This window comes from Bombyx mori, chromosome 25, assembly GCF_030269925.1.
Source record: "Bombyx mori chromosome 25, ASM3026992v2".
In the NCBI taxonomy this organism is placed as follows: domain Eukaryota; kingdom Metazoa; phylum Arthropoda; class Insecta; order Lepidoptera; family Bombycidae; genus Bombyx; species Bombyx mori.
In genome coordinates, this window is record NC_085131.1 from 9453370 (window position 1) to 9472135 (window position 18766).

At 36.4% G+C, this 18766-nt stretch overlaps 1 protein-coding gene across 3 annotated transcripts; it reads left to right on the forward strand.

Moving 5' to 3' along the window:
• Nucleotides 1–1826: 1826 nt before the first annotated feature.
• Nucleotides 1827–17925, forward strand: LOC101741371 (protein O-mannosyl-transferase 2). 3 transcript variants are annotated; one of them, XM_004921755.5, is made up of 16 exons: nucleotides 1827–2065; nucleotides 2902–2982; nucleotides 4055–4139; nucleotides 4308–4412; nucleotides 5219–5327; nucleotides 5406–5494; nucleotides 6551–6739; nucleotides 7699–7805; nucleotides 9255–9447; nucleotides 10163–10363; nucleotides 11644–11754; nucleotides 13414–13543; nucleotides 14170–14318; nucleotides 15358–15514; nucleotides 16315–16458; nucleotides 17586–17925. In XM_004921755.5, the coding sequence occupies exons 1-16, from the start codon at nucleotides 2004–2006 to the stop codon at nucleotides 17801–17803; spliced, it is 2130 nt and encodes a 709-aa protein (XP_004921812.1). In that variant the 5' UTR covers nucleotides 1827–2003; the 3' UTR covers nucleotides 17804–17925. The 3 variants fall into 3 exon arrangements, with proteins under 3 accessions (XP_004921812.1, XP_037876271.1, XP_062532158.1); XM_038020343.2 differs by having other exon boundaries at nucleotides 1844–1929; XM_062676174.1 differs by having other exon boundaries at nucleotides 1874–1919.
• The last annotated feature ends 841 nt before the right edge of the window (nucleotides 17926–18766 follow it).

An 18766-nucleotide genomic window follows, 5' to 3' on the forward strand; every position in this document is an offset into this window, starting at 1 on the left:
TATTTTCTTTATTGATTTAATGTATATTTTATAAATTATTTTAAAAAAATATTAGTATTGTGCACTTCTTCTCTATATTCTCTATAAGTGTGGAAAATTTCATACTCCTCCGTCCGCGCAATTTTCGTAAAAAGGGATACAAAGTTTTTGCTTCACGTATTATATTAATATAGATAGTTACAGAAATAATAGCACAACCTACTTGGACATACTCTGTATATATCATTTATTATAAATGGACTACGGCAAGATGAAGAAATCTAGTCTCGGTTGTACTTTGTAATAGATTCTGTTGGATAACTAGTATTTAGGTAAGAAATAAAAGATATCGATATGAAAAACCATCCCACAAAACATTGTTTTTATTAAATACGTTAAATCAAATGTTATCTCAAAATTCTAAATTAAAAACAAAATATAAAAAAAGGATGTATAATTCCAAACATTAAAAGAAAATTATAATTTTTGGAAACTGGATTTTAAAACCATAAACTCAATAATACCTCATTTAACACAATATATAGCTGCTCGAGTTTTTATTGCCATCGATGGTTAACGAGCTCGCGGTCTATCTGGTGGTAAATTGTCTCCCATCGTCGCTGGTAATGCTGATGGACACCTAATAGCTCAAGGGCAGCTGCTTCGCGAGTTCATCGATTACCGGAACACTATAGCAACCTACTGAGAAGAAGAATTGGCTCCACGTTGAACTCTTCAACGAGTTCGACTTGCAATCTAGCCCATTGAGCTTCTCACCGTATCTTGACAGTGGGTAGCGATTTCGATTTGGTGGTAGATTCTGAGAAGCATTGCTCTTTCTAGGGCTAGGGTTAGGAACTATCCCCAGGTGGAGCTCCGTAAATTCACCATCCAAACAGGTAAAAGTTGTAATAGCCCATTAGGCTACCAACGATTAGGTAGGGGGAAAAGTATTAGAGTTGCAGGCGTCTAATTTATGTAATAGTGGATAGGGTGGATCCGATAATAGACTGCATTAGAATAACCTTCAAATAAAATATTGCTTGGTATGTGCCACGAATCCAGTACCGTAACAAATACGAGTACAAACAGAGAAATAAGGCGGATTTAGTTTAGTAAAATTACCTGTATGAAATGTATTTTGTTCCGTGCTTTTAATTCGAAGTGTTTAAAAGTTGCGCTTAGTGTAGAGATCACCGTGATATTACATTAATATCATTACATTTCTTAGAAACATATAACTAGATTCTAAAAATAAAAATAAGCAAGAAAAATTTTAAAATCCTTTTATCAGTTTTATTTTATTTTAATTTTCATGCAAGTATCTCATAGTAGTCCGTGATTTCATGACACTGGCATACATAGATAGACTTTTTGGCGGGAACGCGAAGAGTTCGATTTGTTTGTCGATTGAAGTTGTGCGATTTGTTTTATTTTGTTTATTTGGTGTTTCTTCAGGTTTAAATGTGTAATAACGGTGATTTATTAACTGTTTAATATCTGTGTAAGTGCACAAATGTGGGAAAATGAAACAAAGCCGCTGGACGTATTTTCTCGGGATCCTCCAAAAAGCCCACTGAAAAAGTCTCCGTAAATAACCACCATTTTACTGAGATTATATTTCATCCCATATCATCTCATTTCATTTCGTGCCATATGCCATGTTTCATATCAATCAACTTCATTACATTTCATATCATTTTACTTCATATTATCATTTTGCTTTTATAAATAAGAATACAAATTAAAATAAGACTTGACCTAAAGGTCTTAGTAACTAGGCCATAAAATCACTTAAAAAAATGCATGCATAGATGACAGTGTATGGCACTATAAGCTGGCATGACATTGGCAAATTGTTGTTGTGTATACCTACCTAATCTATGGTTGAGGCCATTGCTCTTTGGAGCTTAATAAAATTGAAAATAATTAAGGACATGGTAATTAATGGTAAACTCCATTCCGTGTAGTAGTAATTCCAAAGAAATGTGATTTTATATAACTGAATCGATAACTCGTACAATATGACACACAAACTTCAAGGAAACGTACACGAAAGCAATCTATTTCAATCAAAAACAACCATGTAAATATTTTTAAAATGTTATATTTATGTCATTTAATCATTATTTTTTCACCTCTTCGCTCTCCTCTTTGTCTACGATTACAGATCGTATCGTCTTCTAATGAAATCGACAATAAACCATAAAATCTGTTTAATATTTGGTTTTCTGGTGGCCTAGATTCGAACTTAGAACTATTCACCAGGTGGCAGTTTTCTCGGAATATAATGCCAGCGTATTGTCTGTAAGGCGTATTGTAAACTCGCACGGGTCGGTACTATACTGTCTATTTTCTGCCGCAAAGTAGTCATGTATTCGGCTTGGAGCGTGGGACAGTTACTATACAATACCATACAGTCCTAAATGCCTGTGATGTCTTAGGGCTTAGGTAACCACTTACTACTAAGTACGCCGTGAGCTTGTTCACCCACACATGTATTACGTAAATAAATGGTATAACATGAACATTTTTGGATATAAATTTCATATAGCCCTTAATACTTTTTTACAATATTATTTTCATACATAACTTATGTATTAAATCATTTATTGTTTTTTTCCAAATTTTCTTGTTTTTTGCGAAATAAGTAAGAAGTATATAGAATATAGAATAATTAAGATATAGATAATACATAGAATAATTAATTAAGAAATAATTATTCTTACTGTTTAATCATAGGCTATTTATTGTTATTATATTATTTCTGACATATTTCAACATTTTTGTAGTCAAATCCTAATGTAAAAATTTTAATTTAAAATGTTCTATCTAAAATTGTTTAAATTTACTGTTAATACCTGGAACACAATTGTCACATATTTAACTACATACTCAAATCACTTTAAATATTATTTGTAGATGGTGGATCACATTCAGTTTGCTTTGCGGAGCAACCTTTCTGACAAGATATTACAAAGTTCTGGAGCCTGATCATGTATGGTATGTACATAATATAATTATGATTAATTGAATATATTGCAATAAACAAATTAGAAAGTATCTACAAAAAAATCTAGTGAGATTACTCTATCTGATGATTTTGTAGGGAAAACATGCAAAGTTGGCATGCTACATATTAGATAAATAAAATATGATGACCTGCATAATTTCTTGGTAGTGTGTTTTGTGAGCTCGTACCAGTAGGTACCATAACTCAGACTAAATCTGCTGAAAATTAGATTTAGTTGTGATAATGAGTGGTGGCATTTATATTGTGGATGTCTATACCACTTAACAAGTGGGCCATAAGACCATCCACCCATCTAAACAATAAAAAAAAATTCAAATTCAAATAGTTGGAGTACACGTGGGATGGATGCAAGTACATTAATTCCTCTATGTAATCAAAAAAGAAATAAGGGTTTTACTGGTGGTAGGACCTCATGTGAGTCTACACGGGTAGGTACCACCACCCCCCCTATTTCTGCTGTGAAGCGGTAATGCGTTTCGGCTTGAAGGGTGGGGCAGCCGTTGTAACTATACTGAGACCTTAGAACTTATATCTCAAGGTGGGTGGCGCATTTGCGTTGTAAATGTCTATGGGCTCCAGTAACCACTTAGCACCAGGTGGGCTGTGAGCTCGTCCACTCATCTATGCAATAAAAAAAAAATAAGAGTAGTAATGTCTTTAATATTTTTGTAGGATATTTTTTGTGTCTTCTTCATTTTATATTGTCTACCTGAAGGTAAGTAGTCACCTTCGCTCATATACATCAGCAATACCTGTTGCCTACTGCTAAGGACACTTTCAATCCCATTTGAGCAAGTTCATGTCATAATGCTTGGAATAAAGGCCAACACTGTAAAGTTGTTTGGTAGTTAATTCCAAAACCAGACAGTAAGTAACTAAAAAGATCTCTGGAGTCAAATATTATCTGTGGATTCCAATAGATGATAACCTGAGGTGATATATAATAATCTAATAACATGCTAATAAAATAAAAATGTTTGACTGTGATAGAGAGTACAGAACGGATGATGCTAAAATTAATAAAATATTATTTTAACGCAGTTGGGATGAGACACATTTCGGTAAAATGGCAAGTTGGTACATAAACAGGACCTTCTTCTTTGATGTACATCCACCACTTGGCAAGGTAATTATAATTGTTATTGATTATAAAAAAAACAGATTCAATCTTACCTTTGACTGACTTATGTTAGACCAAAGAACACATTGTTTTATAAAACTTAATAATTAAGTTTATTTATTAATTACGTAACTATCTTGTTTTCATTAATAAAAAAATCTATCCTATTTTTAGATGCTAATAGCATTGTCTGGCAAACTATCAGGGTATGATGGTACATTTCCATTTGAGAAACCTGGAGATAAGTATGATGGTGCGAGGTATCAGGGTATGAGACTAGTGAGTAGTATTTCATCACTATGTATATGTTAGTAGGTAACATTAGTCCTAGCATGAGCAATGCTTCGGTGAATCCACCACCGGATCCGAATCGCGATCCCCAAGAAGATCCGGCGAGAAACTTATTGGGCTGTGTCTGTGAGTCAATTTTCACGAGGAAAGCTTCACATTTCATGGAGTCGACGAGAACGGTGACTGGTACTTGTTATGCCTTAAAGCACCGATAGCGAATCGGGAGGATTCGGAGTGACGTGTTTTTTTATTGCTGTAAATGGACTAAAGCTCATAAACATCACAATATGAATCCTCCCACTTGCATTGAGACATGAGGTCGAAGACTCTGTTGTATTTTAGAACGGCTCTTCTTATCTTTCGAACCGGGACATTTAATTGTTTTGCAGCAGAAATAAACTGGATTGCGGTACCATCTCGTGTAATCTTGAAGTAGGCCTTACCACTAATCTAATCTTTATATAATAATTGTTAGTACTATGTGCTTAGTGCGACTTTTTTAACTTCTCTTTTTTAACTTAAATTTGTATGGAGTTTGAACAGCGCCCCTAGCGGCAAACTTTCCAATTCCATACAAATTCAAGTTAACTTTTACGGAAGTTAAAAAACTCGCACTAAGCACACTGGTAGTTGCTATATAATCACTAATGTGATCATAATATATAGTAAATTCTGTTACTCATCATAGATTAACCTTTAACCTAATATTTATGATACTCGTAAGATATTAGCCGCTTTCGGGATTCCCCTATAACACATAGGCGAAAACGATCAAATACTATATTTAATTGCAGTTTTGTACAACGTTAGGTGCTTTGGTTATTCCCCTAACCTTTCTGTCGATATGGGAGATGACTAAATCATTGGAAGCCACGTTCATAGGAACGTTGCTCTTGTTGTGTGGTAAGTTTCTTGATGGAAGGATTAATAATTCGAATGTGTGTAATAACGATATTATAAGTTCTGGATATAATTTTTCAGATGTTGGCTTTATGACTTTAAACAGATACATCTTATTAGATCCAATCTTGCTGTTCTTCATGAGTTGTTCAATATATGGATGCTTTAAGGTAAGTAATGTGATGCCTAGTTATTTATTGGAACATGTCTATATCTTAAATTTAATTAAAAGAGTTTTGTACATATATTTTTCCGTATCACTTAGCTTTGATTCTCTCGAATATGAAACACGATTATATGTATCTAACGATTATCAAAATAAATCATTTTTAATCAGATGTGACAATGCGGTTAAAAATCGCTTCATTTCTCTGTCTATTAATGAAGTCAAGATCTACCTTCAAGCGTTAGTCGCAAATGGACCAATATTGTTTTAATTTTATGTTATCTTATCTTATCTTATCTTATACCTTTAAACGAGCAATTTTTGTATATATATAATCTGAATATCGGAAACGGCTCCAACGATTTTCATAAAATTTAGTATGCAGAGGATTTCGGGGGCGATAAATCGATCTATCTACGATTTATTTTCAGAAAATGTTTATTCGTGTTTTCATTAATCAACTATTCCCGACATCTATTGGCGAATAATAATACTATTTTTCTTAATTGAGGCCAACTAATCGTTTTAAAGACACAACAAGATGGCGTTATAAAAAAAAAAACGGTCATCATCTGGTGTTAACTATGAAAGCTGTGACTAACTTCGCGGTACCTTCAGCTTCTACTATCGTCGTTGTTGATATTATTTTACGGGCGAACACATAATTAATTTTTAAAATCGTGTCGGTAGCGTTCAAACTAATAACGAGCTTGTAGTGCTCACCCCGTACACGTCACTAATATTGTGAGCCGTTTGCGCGGCATTTGAGTATTTTTATCGTATCCGTGTTAATGAAAAATATACAAATATAGTGAAAACAAAACTCAAATCATATAACAAATAACTGAATTTAAAAATAGAATTCCATATTTTTTTCAATAAAATTAATTTGAATTTAGAATTAACTATCGGTCATACATAAATTATGTTATACACATGGCCAGTGTTGTAAATGGCAACTTCATAGGTATAGGTACACCTATTATTTGTTGAAACTACTCATTTACAACAATAACCTACAATAAAAAAAAATTAAAGTCTTTTTAAATATCATTTTTAGGTTTCTACTTTAACCAATGACGGCTTACTCCCTTTTTCTCCGAGGATGCTGTCATGGCAAATTTTCTTGGGTACATCATTAGCTTGCACGATGTCCGTCAAGTTTGTGGGATTGTTCGTTGTTCTATTTGTTGGTCTACGGACAGTTGCGGACTTATGGAATATTCTGGGTGATTTATCGAAACCTGTTGTAAGTATTTTACAAATGAATTTAATAGGATTATCAACTACAAATAATAACGGGTGGGCTTAATTTAATAATACAGGTAGGTGATTATAGTTTTCGGATCTCCAATATTATATTGCGTCTGTTCAATTTAAATAATAATAAAATAATGGTAATTGACCCATAAATAAACATAAGTTTGGCTCATTAAGTTTGCAGAGTTTATTCGAAATCTCACTTTCTTCTGACTTAGAGCTTAGAATAGTCAGTAATTCCGTATTCTCCTTCCAGCGATACTGATACGATGACCAAATGGTCAACCCAGATCTCAGTAGCTTTAATTCCACAATTCATTCATTTACGATATCTTCCATTGAATCATTCAATTTTAATGATAATACAAATTACCACGCTGTAAAAAAAGTGTTGGCTTCGAATAAGTTAGTGCTCAGTAGGAAAAGTTTTATTAAAAGTGGATCTCAAATCTTGTGTCATATTAAGCATTTAATATTTTGAAGTTATCACTATTCGTCCAGTGAGCTATGGAAATTATTTTCGATTTTCTCGTATGCCCATATGCTCATCTATAATCTTTTTTTTTCCAACCTCTTTTAGAAAGCCCGAGGTGTTATACTAGATTCGCCGAATTAGTAGATGAGCTCACGTGTCTCAAACTTGATGACGTTTCTAACACTAACCTTAGCAAGAGCTGTGCTTCGCAGAATCTACCGCCGGATCGGAAACGCGACCCACTGACAAGATCCGGCGAGAAACTCAGTGGGCTGTGTCTGTGGGTTAATTTACTCGTCGAGCCCTTCGTCGCAAGCGACGGGTTCGACGAGAACGATGACCGGTGCTTGAGGTACCTAATAGCACCATTAGTGGATCGGAAGGATCCTAAATGACGTGCTTAGGGCGACGTCGACTGTTTACCATTCGGTCCGCAGGATCGGGAATATATCGATAGTGTTTTATCATTACAGAAATTCACCATCACACATCTCATTGTCAGAACATTAACCCTCATTGTGTGGCCATTCGTTCTGTACGTGTTCTTCTTTTGGATACATCTCACGGTACTGAGTAAAAGGTAAATTAAATTTTATTATAACAAAAAAAACTACTATTATGGTATTCAAATCGTTCAATGCAATTTTTAGCTTAAGTATTGTATTGTAAGTGTAACGAGAGTTCATTCCTCACGGGTATTTACCTTTTTTTTCTATACATCTATATATTTAAAATATCTAGCAATTTTCCCAAGAAAATTTACGTATGTATTCCGTAAAGGTCACGATCCTCAGCACTGAGGAACACGACGCACGGGGGATATAATATTTATATGATTAACACCTTCACGAACAACTTGTGTTATGAAGGAATCGTATCGTGTAAATCAGGTTAAGTTACAAATCCCGCGATGTAGTCATGCGTCTCAGTCGACGGGTAGGACAGTTGTGTTCATTATGATTAAGACTGAATTCTTTTGTCAGTGGCATATACGCAAACCGGGCGATACCCATTTAAAAAAAAAAGACTGCGTTCACGTCTAATTTTATGAGCCGGTCGGGTTGTCGATAGTCCCGTTCTAGCGGATCGCTTGGAACCTCTGGGTCTACGGAGGGACTTCGGTTCTCTCTGTTTCTTGTACCGTATGTCTTATGGGGAGTGCTTTGAGCAATCGTTAGAGATCATAACTCCATTTCTTTGTTTTATATCACCTCTAACCACCGAAGCAGTGTTCATCAGTAGGTACAATCTGAATACAATAGCCGTTATAACTATAGTGATACCTTAGAAGTTATATGTCAAGGGTGGGTGGTGCATTTACGTTGTAGATGTCTATGGGCTCCAGTGACCACTTAACACCAGGTGGGCTTTGAGCTCGTCCACCCATCTAAGCAATAAATAAAAAAGATCATTTTTTTTGGTACGTGGCAGAAAAGATCTTTTTTTTATGATTGAAGGATTACTGGTGGCCCGTAGGCCTTTCCAGTTTCACCAGGACAGGTGGGCGAGCAAGCAAAGGCTCAGCCAGGAGGGGTGGGATTTGCTAACAGCTACCCGAGCGCCTCCGAAGGAGACCTAACAGCTCAAGAGTAGCTGCTTCGCGAATGAATCTACTACCGGATAGGAATCGCGACCCGCTGAGAAGATCCGGCGAGAAACTCAGCGAGCTGAGGAAAAGATCTCTGGAAAGTCACTGTCGGTGAACGCAGCAGTTTCAGTTTTTTTTTATTGCTTAGATGGGTGGACGAGCTCACAGCTCACCTGGAGTTAAGTGGTCACTGGAGCCCATAGACATCTACAACGTAAATGCGCCACCCACCTTAAGATCTAAGTTCTAAGGTCTCAGTATAGTTACAACGGCTGCCCCGCCCTTCAAGCCGAAACGCATTACTGCTTCACGGCAGAAACAGGCAGGGTGGTGGTACCTACCCGTGCGGACTCAAAAGAGGTCCTACCACCAGTATCTCTGAGCTCCGGTAGCCACTTAACACTAGACGGGCCGAGCTGATCTCCATGACATGCTCAACAGCGGCAACGGTGACGGTTTCTACTCGTCCGGGTTCCAAGCACGTCTCGAAGGGAACAGCCTGCACAACGCCAGCGCGCCACGGGTGCTCGCTTACGGAGCTCTCGTCACTTTGAAGAATCATAGAACTGGCGGGGGGTACTTGCACTCACACCACCACTTGTACCCAGCGGGGGTGGGAGCGAGACAGCAACAGGTACCGTACAATGGAGGGAATCGGGACATTTTCCAAATCCAATAAAATTGAGATTAAAATGGTTCCGGAGAGTTATATTTTTATATACGATTACAATATATAAGTACACAAAAACTGAAAAAACTAGCTTTACCCGATTCACCTTGGTTTTGAGGTGAATAAGATACGATTAAGAGCTTAAATTGTATCAGTCTTCAATATACTAAGGAACAGAAAAACTTTGGGAACCATTGTTCTGGAGTCACTTTCGATTACTTTCAAACATACATATCGAGGGGTGAAAGGCTATTTGGATAAGTTACATTTTTACAACTATACAGGAGAGCCATAAAATTTAAAATTTGGAAGAAATATCATAACAAAAAGCTTCTTCAACTATTTGAATGGTGTAAACTTAATTGAAGTTCAATTAAAAATATCGAACTGTTGCTAACGATGCTAATGCCAAATAAAACGGACCTTTAATTACAAAGATTTTTTTTAATTGTTTTTTGTTGCATAGACGTTTGAACGAGCTCACAGCCCATCTGCTAAGTTGTTACCGGAGCCCATATACTATCTACGACGTAAAGCCGCCACCCACCTTGAGATATGAGTTCTAAGGTTTCAGTATTAAGTTACATTACATAAATGTCGCGTATTATGCGAAATGTCACTTATAACAAACAACCTTTCATCTCTCGATATATATAATAAAAAATATATAAATTTTTAGATAACAACATACACTCACAAAGATGAGAATAATCGTTGGCAAATAAAACCGTACAACCGCGAACGAGTCGAGGGGACGGTGGTGGTGCGCAGCGGCGATCTGGTGCGCGTCACGCACGCGCCCACGGGCCGCAACCTGCATTCGCACCGCGAGCGAGCGCCTCTCACCGCCAAGCACCTGCAGGTCACCGGCTACGGGGAGGTACTGGTCGCTTTCAGACTCCTTTACAGCCTCTAATCATCGAAATTGTCGTGGCCTAAATGATAAAACGCTCGGTGTGTTCGTAACGAGCGATGTGAATGTTTCAGGGTTTAAATCCCATAGTCGGGGGTAGCTTAACAAAATTTTTGGCGGGAACGTGAGGAGTGAAGTTGTGTGATTTGTTTTATTTTTGTCTATTTAATGTTTCTTCAGGTTTAAATGTGTAATAACGGTGGTTTATTAACTGTTTAATATTTGTGAAAGTGCACAAATATGGGAAAATGAAACAAAGCTACTGGACGTAATTTGCCGAGATCCTCAAAAAAGTCCACTGAAAAAATCTTAGTAAATAACCACCATTTTACTGAGATTATATTTCATACCATATCATCTCATCGCATTTCATTTAAATTCATCCCAGTTGATTAGTGTCTCAAATTAATCATCTTCATTTCATTTCGTTTCATTTCATTCCATATTATAATTTTTCATGAAAATAAGAATATACCTACATTAAAAAAATATATGACCTAAAGATCTTAGTTACCAGGCCATAAAACTCCTTAAAAAACTTTAAATATTTCGGTTTGTTTGGTTCAAATTCTTGTAAGCCTAATCGGAACCACGTTCTCTTACACTACGAAGTAGAATTTAAACACTTTAAAACGTTTGTTTAGTTTTGAGTTCGATGACAAGGAATTTTCACTGCATAGGCATATAGGATTGGCTCAATGACTTCAATGATGTAGGCAGGACCGTACAGTAACAACAAAATCCGTAGATATTATAAACCTGCTAAGTTATTGGTGGTAGGGCGTATTGTAAGTCACCCACGGGTAGATACCGCTGACCTGTCTTTTCTGCAGCTAAGCGCTCATGCATTCCTGTTCCGAAAGGTAGGACAGCAGTTACACAAATCACTTAAGATTTCGACCATAACTCTCAGAATGGCTAACGACTTCCACCAGGCTGACGATAGCTCATCGATCTTTCTTGAATCCTTTTTATCATCATATCCTCCGATATAAATCCATTTAATCCTTTGATTGCCGTGTAGGTCACCGGTGCCCTACGTAAATACGTCGATTTCTGTTACTAAGGCGCCCGAATATCTAGTAGTACACTATGGAAAAGACGAATCCGAAGATATCTATTCCTAAGAGACCTAATAGACTCTAAATAAATTAATCTTTAATTATGCGAGGAAAATTAACCAGTTCCCGTTTTTATAAAAAAAAAAACCTGTAATATCGCATTGTTCATTCTAATTGAAATTTCAGGACGGCGTAGGTGACGCCAACGACGTGTGGAAGATTGTCATATCGGGCGGTAAAGATGGCGAAGAGATCCAAACTGTTCGAAGCAAACTTATGCTTGTTCATTATTTGCAGGTAATACAAAAATATCAGAACTGTCAAATCACAGTCGACCAATAAACCGAGCCTACAGTTAATAATGTTTTTATACACTATTACATATAGGTATACAGTAATTTGTTATAAAATAATATGATAAAAAAAAGTTTTATTAAGGTATAGTCCAAGAGCCCGCGACGATCAGACCTTCGTTATTTTATACAACTTGAAATTTTCTCTGTTTATGTTCTCAATACAGATTAAAACGATCCCCGACCACTGAGGTTGAATTCCGATGGCTTCGTAACATGTATCAAAGATGTACAAAATTGCATCTCAAATTCATTAAAGTATAAAGCTCAGTTTTCATATAATAATATTTTATTTGGAATAATATTAGAAATAACTGTCTTGATCAGTTCTCCGATAAATCCAAAAAATATATTTTGAAGCACATTATGTATGCTACCTATTTATACATATACTTTATAACAACATAATCCACCAATACCTATTTGGACGATTTCGGCCTCTTCAACTCGATATCTAATTGTCCAATAATTTTTGTGATGGTGTGTGGCTAACATAGCCGATGTTATCCCAAAAAATTCACGCGAAATGCGGCAAGCGAGCACACCATTATAATAGTTGTAAAAGATAGCACAAGGCCGACGATTCAGTTCGTCGCGTCGAGCATCTATTTCAGAACAGAGTTTCTCAAAGTTTTTTTACTCTGGTTTTCATCAATGCCCTCCATACCGGTCGTCGAGCGGTCGTTGGCTCCCAACCAACAAATAATACTAAGCAAAAAAAATCGATCAAATATAATTAAAAGCCATGTCTCAGAGTATGCCTTGAATTTTTTAGATATATTTATATATATTATATATGTGTCTTTCCTGCAAACTACATTTTATACTTATCGAGGGGTGAGAGGTTATCTGTGTGCTTAGTGCGAGTTTCTTAACGTTCTCGATAGCGTAAACGTTAGCTCATATTTGTATGGAATGGGATCGTTTGCCTACGTTTGCCGTTAGGGGCGCAGTTCCAACTGCATACAAAATTGGGTTAACTTTTACGCTATCGAGAACGTTAAAAAACTCGCACTAAGCACACTGGTTTAAGCGACATTTTTGCTACTACTATACAGGAGAGCCATTCAAAGTTTAAAATTTGGAAAAATATCATAAAAAAAAACTTCATCGGCTATTTGAATGGAGTAAACTTATTATAATTGAAGTTCAATTAAAAACATCGAATAGTTGATAATAATACCAAATAACACGGACCTTTAATCTATCTACCTATCTTCTATCTATTTATATATTTTATATAAAAATGAATTTCTGTTCTTTAGTCTCGCTAAAACTCAAGAGTGGCTGGGTCGATTTGGCAAATTTTGGTCTTGAATTATTTGTGGAAGTCCAGAGAAGGTTTAAAAGTTAGATAAATATGAAAATGCTCGGAATTAAATAAAAATAACAATTTTGTTTTCCCTTTGATGTGCCCCCCGTCGGACGGATTCCTTTTGTTTGTGTTAAGTTTATTTTATACAAAAGTTTAGGTCTTTTGTTTATAGATTGAGGCACTACGAAGTCTGCCGGGTCAGCTAGTTACAAATATAAATGTCGCGTATTAAGCGAAATGTCGCTTAAACCTAATAAACTTTCACTCTCAAGTTTATGTTCTTCGTAGGCGTGTGTATTGACGACAACAGGGAAGCAACTACCTAAATGGGGCTACGAACAGCAGGAAGTCTCCTGCAATCCCAATTTAAGAGACAAGAACGCGCTGTGGAACATAGAGGATAACGTTTTTGATGATCGTATGTAACACACATTTATTTCTTTAATACATATAAAATACTCTAAACAAAATTAAAATGAATATTAAACAAATTTTGTGAAATAAGAATTAAGTCCTATCGATTTTTTTTTAAAACCATTCATATCGCAAACGTCTTAAATGACTATGTATTAGTGTATGTAATCTGCAGTAAGCTTGTCATTTAGTTTGGCCTCAAATGACGTCACACGTAATGTCGTTCACCCGAGTTTTGTAATGTTTGCGCGGCAATTCTGAAAAATACGAACTGCGCTGTGTACGGTCGGTTTGTCGAACTGAATTTATAAACTTTTTTTCGTTTGTTGTTTTTGCGGAAAAATTGATTTGAATCTTCTATATATCTAAAAATGAATTGCTGTTCGTTTGTCTCGCTAAAACTCGAGAACGGCTGGATCGATTTGGCTCAATTATTTGTTGAAGTCCAGAGAAGGTTTAAAAGGTAGATAAAATACTCGGAATTAAACAAAAATTGATGTGTCCCCCATCGGACGGATTTCTTTTGTTTGTTTTAAGTTTTTTTTATACAATAGTTTAGGTTTTTTATTTATCGATTGGGGCACTGCGAAGTCTGCCGGGTCAGCTAGTATATTATATTTTATCTTTCAGTGCCTAAAGTGAGTTTCGAATCTTACGCCTCTGGTTTCCTCGAACGTTTCTACGAATCGCACGCCGTCATGTTCCAGGGGAATTCCGGACTCAAACCGAAGGAAGGGGAAGTCACCTCGCAGCCGTGGCAATGGCCCATAAATTACAGGGTAAGACCCGTTACCGGAAAACATAAATACAGTCGATAACTTAACTCGAATTTAATTTAATTTTTACTATCGCTTAAGTTATTATCATTCAATACTACGTTCGAGTAACTTCTCCGAGGAATCCTTTTTATATTCTTAATATTTTATTATTTTATTATTATAACCTCCACAAATGTACAAATGTATGACAAAATGAAGATAAATCTATTAAGAGATTGTTCGAGAGATGTGACATAATTAAATTTCATAAACATAATTCACAGTTTTTTTTTGTGTATCTCAGGAATGTGGACAAGATAGGACTATCATAACAAATTACCATAATATGAATAAATATGGTAGTGTCGACAATTGTTGTTTTTTGTATTGTTGGTTATCAATTATGTGTAATTTTCAGATCCCTGATTAAGGTCTAATAAAAGACCGAAACGTTGCTAAAATAATAATGTAATTTGTTATGATAGTCCTATCTTGTCCACATTCCTGAGATACACAAAAAAATATTTTATAATAATTATGGACGACAATATTGATAATAATAATTCACAGTATTTAAAATATAATAATAATAAAATATAATATAAAATATTTTTAAGTTTCATTCTAGCATTTATTATTTTCATTTAATTATATCCGACGCTTCGAACGCTTTAAAATTTCCATGGTCACTGGCTAAAGAAACGTGGGAAATAATGATAAAAAAAATAAAACAACAATTCACGAAATCCCAAAAAGAAAAAATTACCTAGCTTGTACAATACGTCTTTTCATCTTTTTAAATTCAGAATTTTTTTTGTGACACACACAGCCCACTGAGTTTCTCGCCGGATCTTCTCAGTGGGTCGCGTTTCCGATCCGGTGGTAGATTCTGCGAAGCACGGCTCTTGCTAGGGTTCGTGTTAGCAACGTCGTCAGGTTCGAGCCCCGTGAGCTCACCTACTAGTTAAGGTTACGCTGATATAGCCTCTCAAGGCTTTCAGCTTAGGTAGGAAAAAAAAAGTGACACACATTCACAGATTATCGGTTATGTCATTTTCAGGGTCAATTTTTTTCGGGCAGCACTCACCGCATCTATTTATTAGGAAATCCAGTAGTATGGTGGACGAATCTTGCCTTTCTAATAATATTCTTCTTGGTGTATATCATCAACTCCATAAAAGAAAAGAGGGCAGAAGCTTTTGGTGTTTCTAGACAAGGTATTTTTCTTTTTCAATAAACAATAAGTGTAACCTGTGAAAAAATTGCCAGAGCCTGTAGAAAAAAGTATTCAACCAAGAAATGATGCGGAAGTCTTAACTGACATTCGAATAATGGCTATATTTCCATAGCAGAAATGACATTCGTACGGATTTCAATAAACATGCCACTAAATTTTTTTTTTATTGCTTGGATGGGTGGATGAGCTCACAGCCCACCTGGTGTTAAGTGGTTACTGGAGCCCATAGACATTTACAATGTAAATTCGCCACCCATCTTGAGACATAAGTTCTAAGGTCTCAGTATAGTTACAACGGCTGCCCCACCCTTCAAACCGAAACGCATTACTGCTTCACGGCAGAAATAGGCAGGGTGGTGGTACCTACCCGTGCGGATTGACAAGAGGTTCTACCACCAGTTTCAATACCTTTGTACAAATTTGAGTGTCTTATCTATGAAACCATAGATTCTCCCAACAAATAAGTTTGTTATCAACGCAAAGAGTTAAAAATAACTGCCAAATCTAAAACAGACCCTCAATTTTTGCGTGGAAAAAAACACCGTTTCTCACGGCTTGCAGAGAGCACTCACCAGTAGACAGTGGCTTGGCTATGCCCCTGGCATTGCTGACGTCCATTAGGGACGATAACCAATCACCATCAGGCGCGCCGTATGTTATTTCTGCCAACAAAAGCAAATAAGAAAAAAAATTCAAAGGATGGCTTCTGAGAAATACCATGAATTCGTTTTGTTTAAATTTTCCAAACAATTAACGCACCTGTATATTTGTCTGTTTTAGTTGGCGAAGGAAGTTTACTATTGAACGCAGCCGGCTGGACGTTCATAGGATGGGCTCTGCACTACATACCTTTCTGGGCTATGGGCAGAGTTTTGTATTTTCACCATTACTTTCCTGCCCTAGTCTTCAGCTCTATGCTTACAGGTAACTAAGCTACCGTAACAAATGTAATTTGAATTCTTTTTTTTTTAAAGGATTTATCTATTTGGACAGACGTGGTCACACTCATAGCGTAAGAGGTTACTGGATACCACTTTTTTTTATATCCTACCTAAGCCTTAGTTGAGGAAAAAAGTTAATTGTAACTATTTTACTCAACTAAACCTTACTGTGCATTTACGTTTAAATTGTTGAACAGAATTTCCCGTGTATCTATTCAAAGTGCACAGTTAGCGCTCCTTTTTTTTATGCCTATCTAAGCTGATAGCCTTGAGAGGCTATGTCAGCGTAACCGGGCGAGTAGATGAGCTCGCGGGGCTCAAATCAAGAGTGTTGCTAACAATGGCCCTAGCAAGTGTAGTGCTTCGTAGAATCTACCACCGGATCGGAAACGCGACCCACTGAGAACACCCGGCGAGAAACTCAGAAGGCTGTGTCTGTGGGTTAATTTACTCGTCGAGCCCTTCGTGGATAACACATAACTCAGTGTGAATGCTACCACTCACCCAGATTAGGGTCGAAGTCTCAGCTATGGGCTCATAGCATGCCCCACCAGCAGGATATTCGTTATTGGTTTAAGAAAGAAGACCTGTTTGTTCAAAATGCCTACAATGAACGAGCTCACCAGCCGCCTGGTGTTCAATCGACACTGGAGATCATACAAAAATCCCCACCTTAACACATGAAGTTAAAGTCTCAATTGAATAGTATATCAGTTGTTCCAACCTTAAAAACGGTACGCATAACTCCTTCACGGAAGAACTAGGCAGGGTAGGGATGCCAACCCACGCCTGGAGCCACCGCGTTTATCCACAGTGCGTTTCCAGAGATCTTTTTTGCCACGTACCATCCGGCTTTGGAATGAGCTCCCCTCCACGGTATTTTCCGAGCGCTATGACATGTCCTCCTTCAAATGAGGCTTGCGGAGAGTACTTAACGGTAAACAGCGGCTTGGCTCTGCCCCTGGCATTGCTGAAGTCCATGGGCGACTGCAACAACTCACCATCCCAAAAAAACGCGAGTGTTACAATGTGTCCTGCCAGGTTTAAATATATACTATAAGAGGTTGCGGTTTGCTTTTTTTTGTTAATTGTTGTGCAATTTTATTACAGGTATCTTAACTGAATATCTTCTAAGTAGTGTGCGGAGTTACTTGAGTCCGGAACTGGGAAAGACTGCGTATCATTGCATCATAGGCGTTGTAATATCAACAACAGTGTACAGTTTCTATTTGTTTTCACCACTAGCTTACGGTATGAGCGGACCGTTGGCTAGTGAACCGAATTCGACAATGGCAGGCCTTAAATGGCTTGAATCTTGGGAATTTTAAATAGCAACGACTGAATAAAAAACATAAATATCATCGAAGTTAGGTTTACATAAATGAAACTGAAATACTCAATTGTATCCGTCCATTTTAATTTTATAAATATTAAATTTTATTTATTTTATAATTAAATTTGTTTCAATCTTATAACTCTAAGATATTGAAGAAGCTGTGACCTAATTAGTAACAAACACTTCATATGCATTTCCATCTACTATGCTGCGAAAAAAATCCTTTGAAATTCAGTATGTTACATGACATCCAAATTGAAAATAATGATATTTCATTTGACTTCACACGAATAAGACCATTATTACGAATAATTATGATAAGACTATACCATCTGAATACCATCATAATTATATTTGATGGTTTAGTGTATAATCTATAAATAATCAACAAATCATTGAAGACTATATATAAGTGGGTCACGAGTTTGTCTATTCATTTAGTGCCCAAAAAAAGTGAGTTTTAGGATATTCGTTTCCCTGGATTGAGATATTACAAGGTTAATAAAGCAGTTCACCTACAATCATCGCGTTCCTGCCAAAAAGTCAATGCGGGAATAATTCTGATAGTATATAAGTTGGGAACGACATCGACCTGATGTTAAGTATTTACCAGATCCTATGGCCATTAGAATGTGTATGTCGTCAACCACCTTAAGACATGAGGCTTTATCTGACAGAAGGGTTGCATCATCACATGCCAGTTACAACCAGTAAAATATAATATTTTGAAGTCGCCGTGGCCTAAAGGATGACTTCCAGTGCATTCGTATGTAGCGATGTATCAATATTTGATATACATTAAAATAAGACATGACTTAAAGGTCTTAGTTACCAGGTCATAAAATCACAAAAAAACCAGCTGTTCTCTGCATTCATCTATTAGGAACATAATAATATTTCTATTTAATTATAACTTGTACGGCCTTATTATAATTTGGCTTGCAATCTTATATAA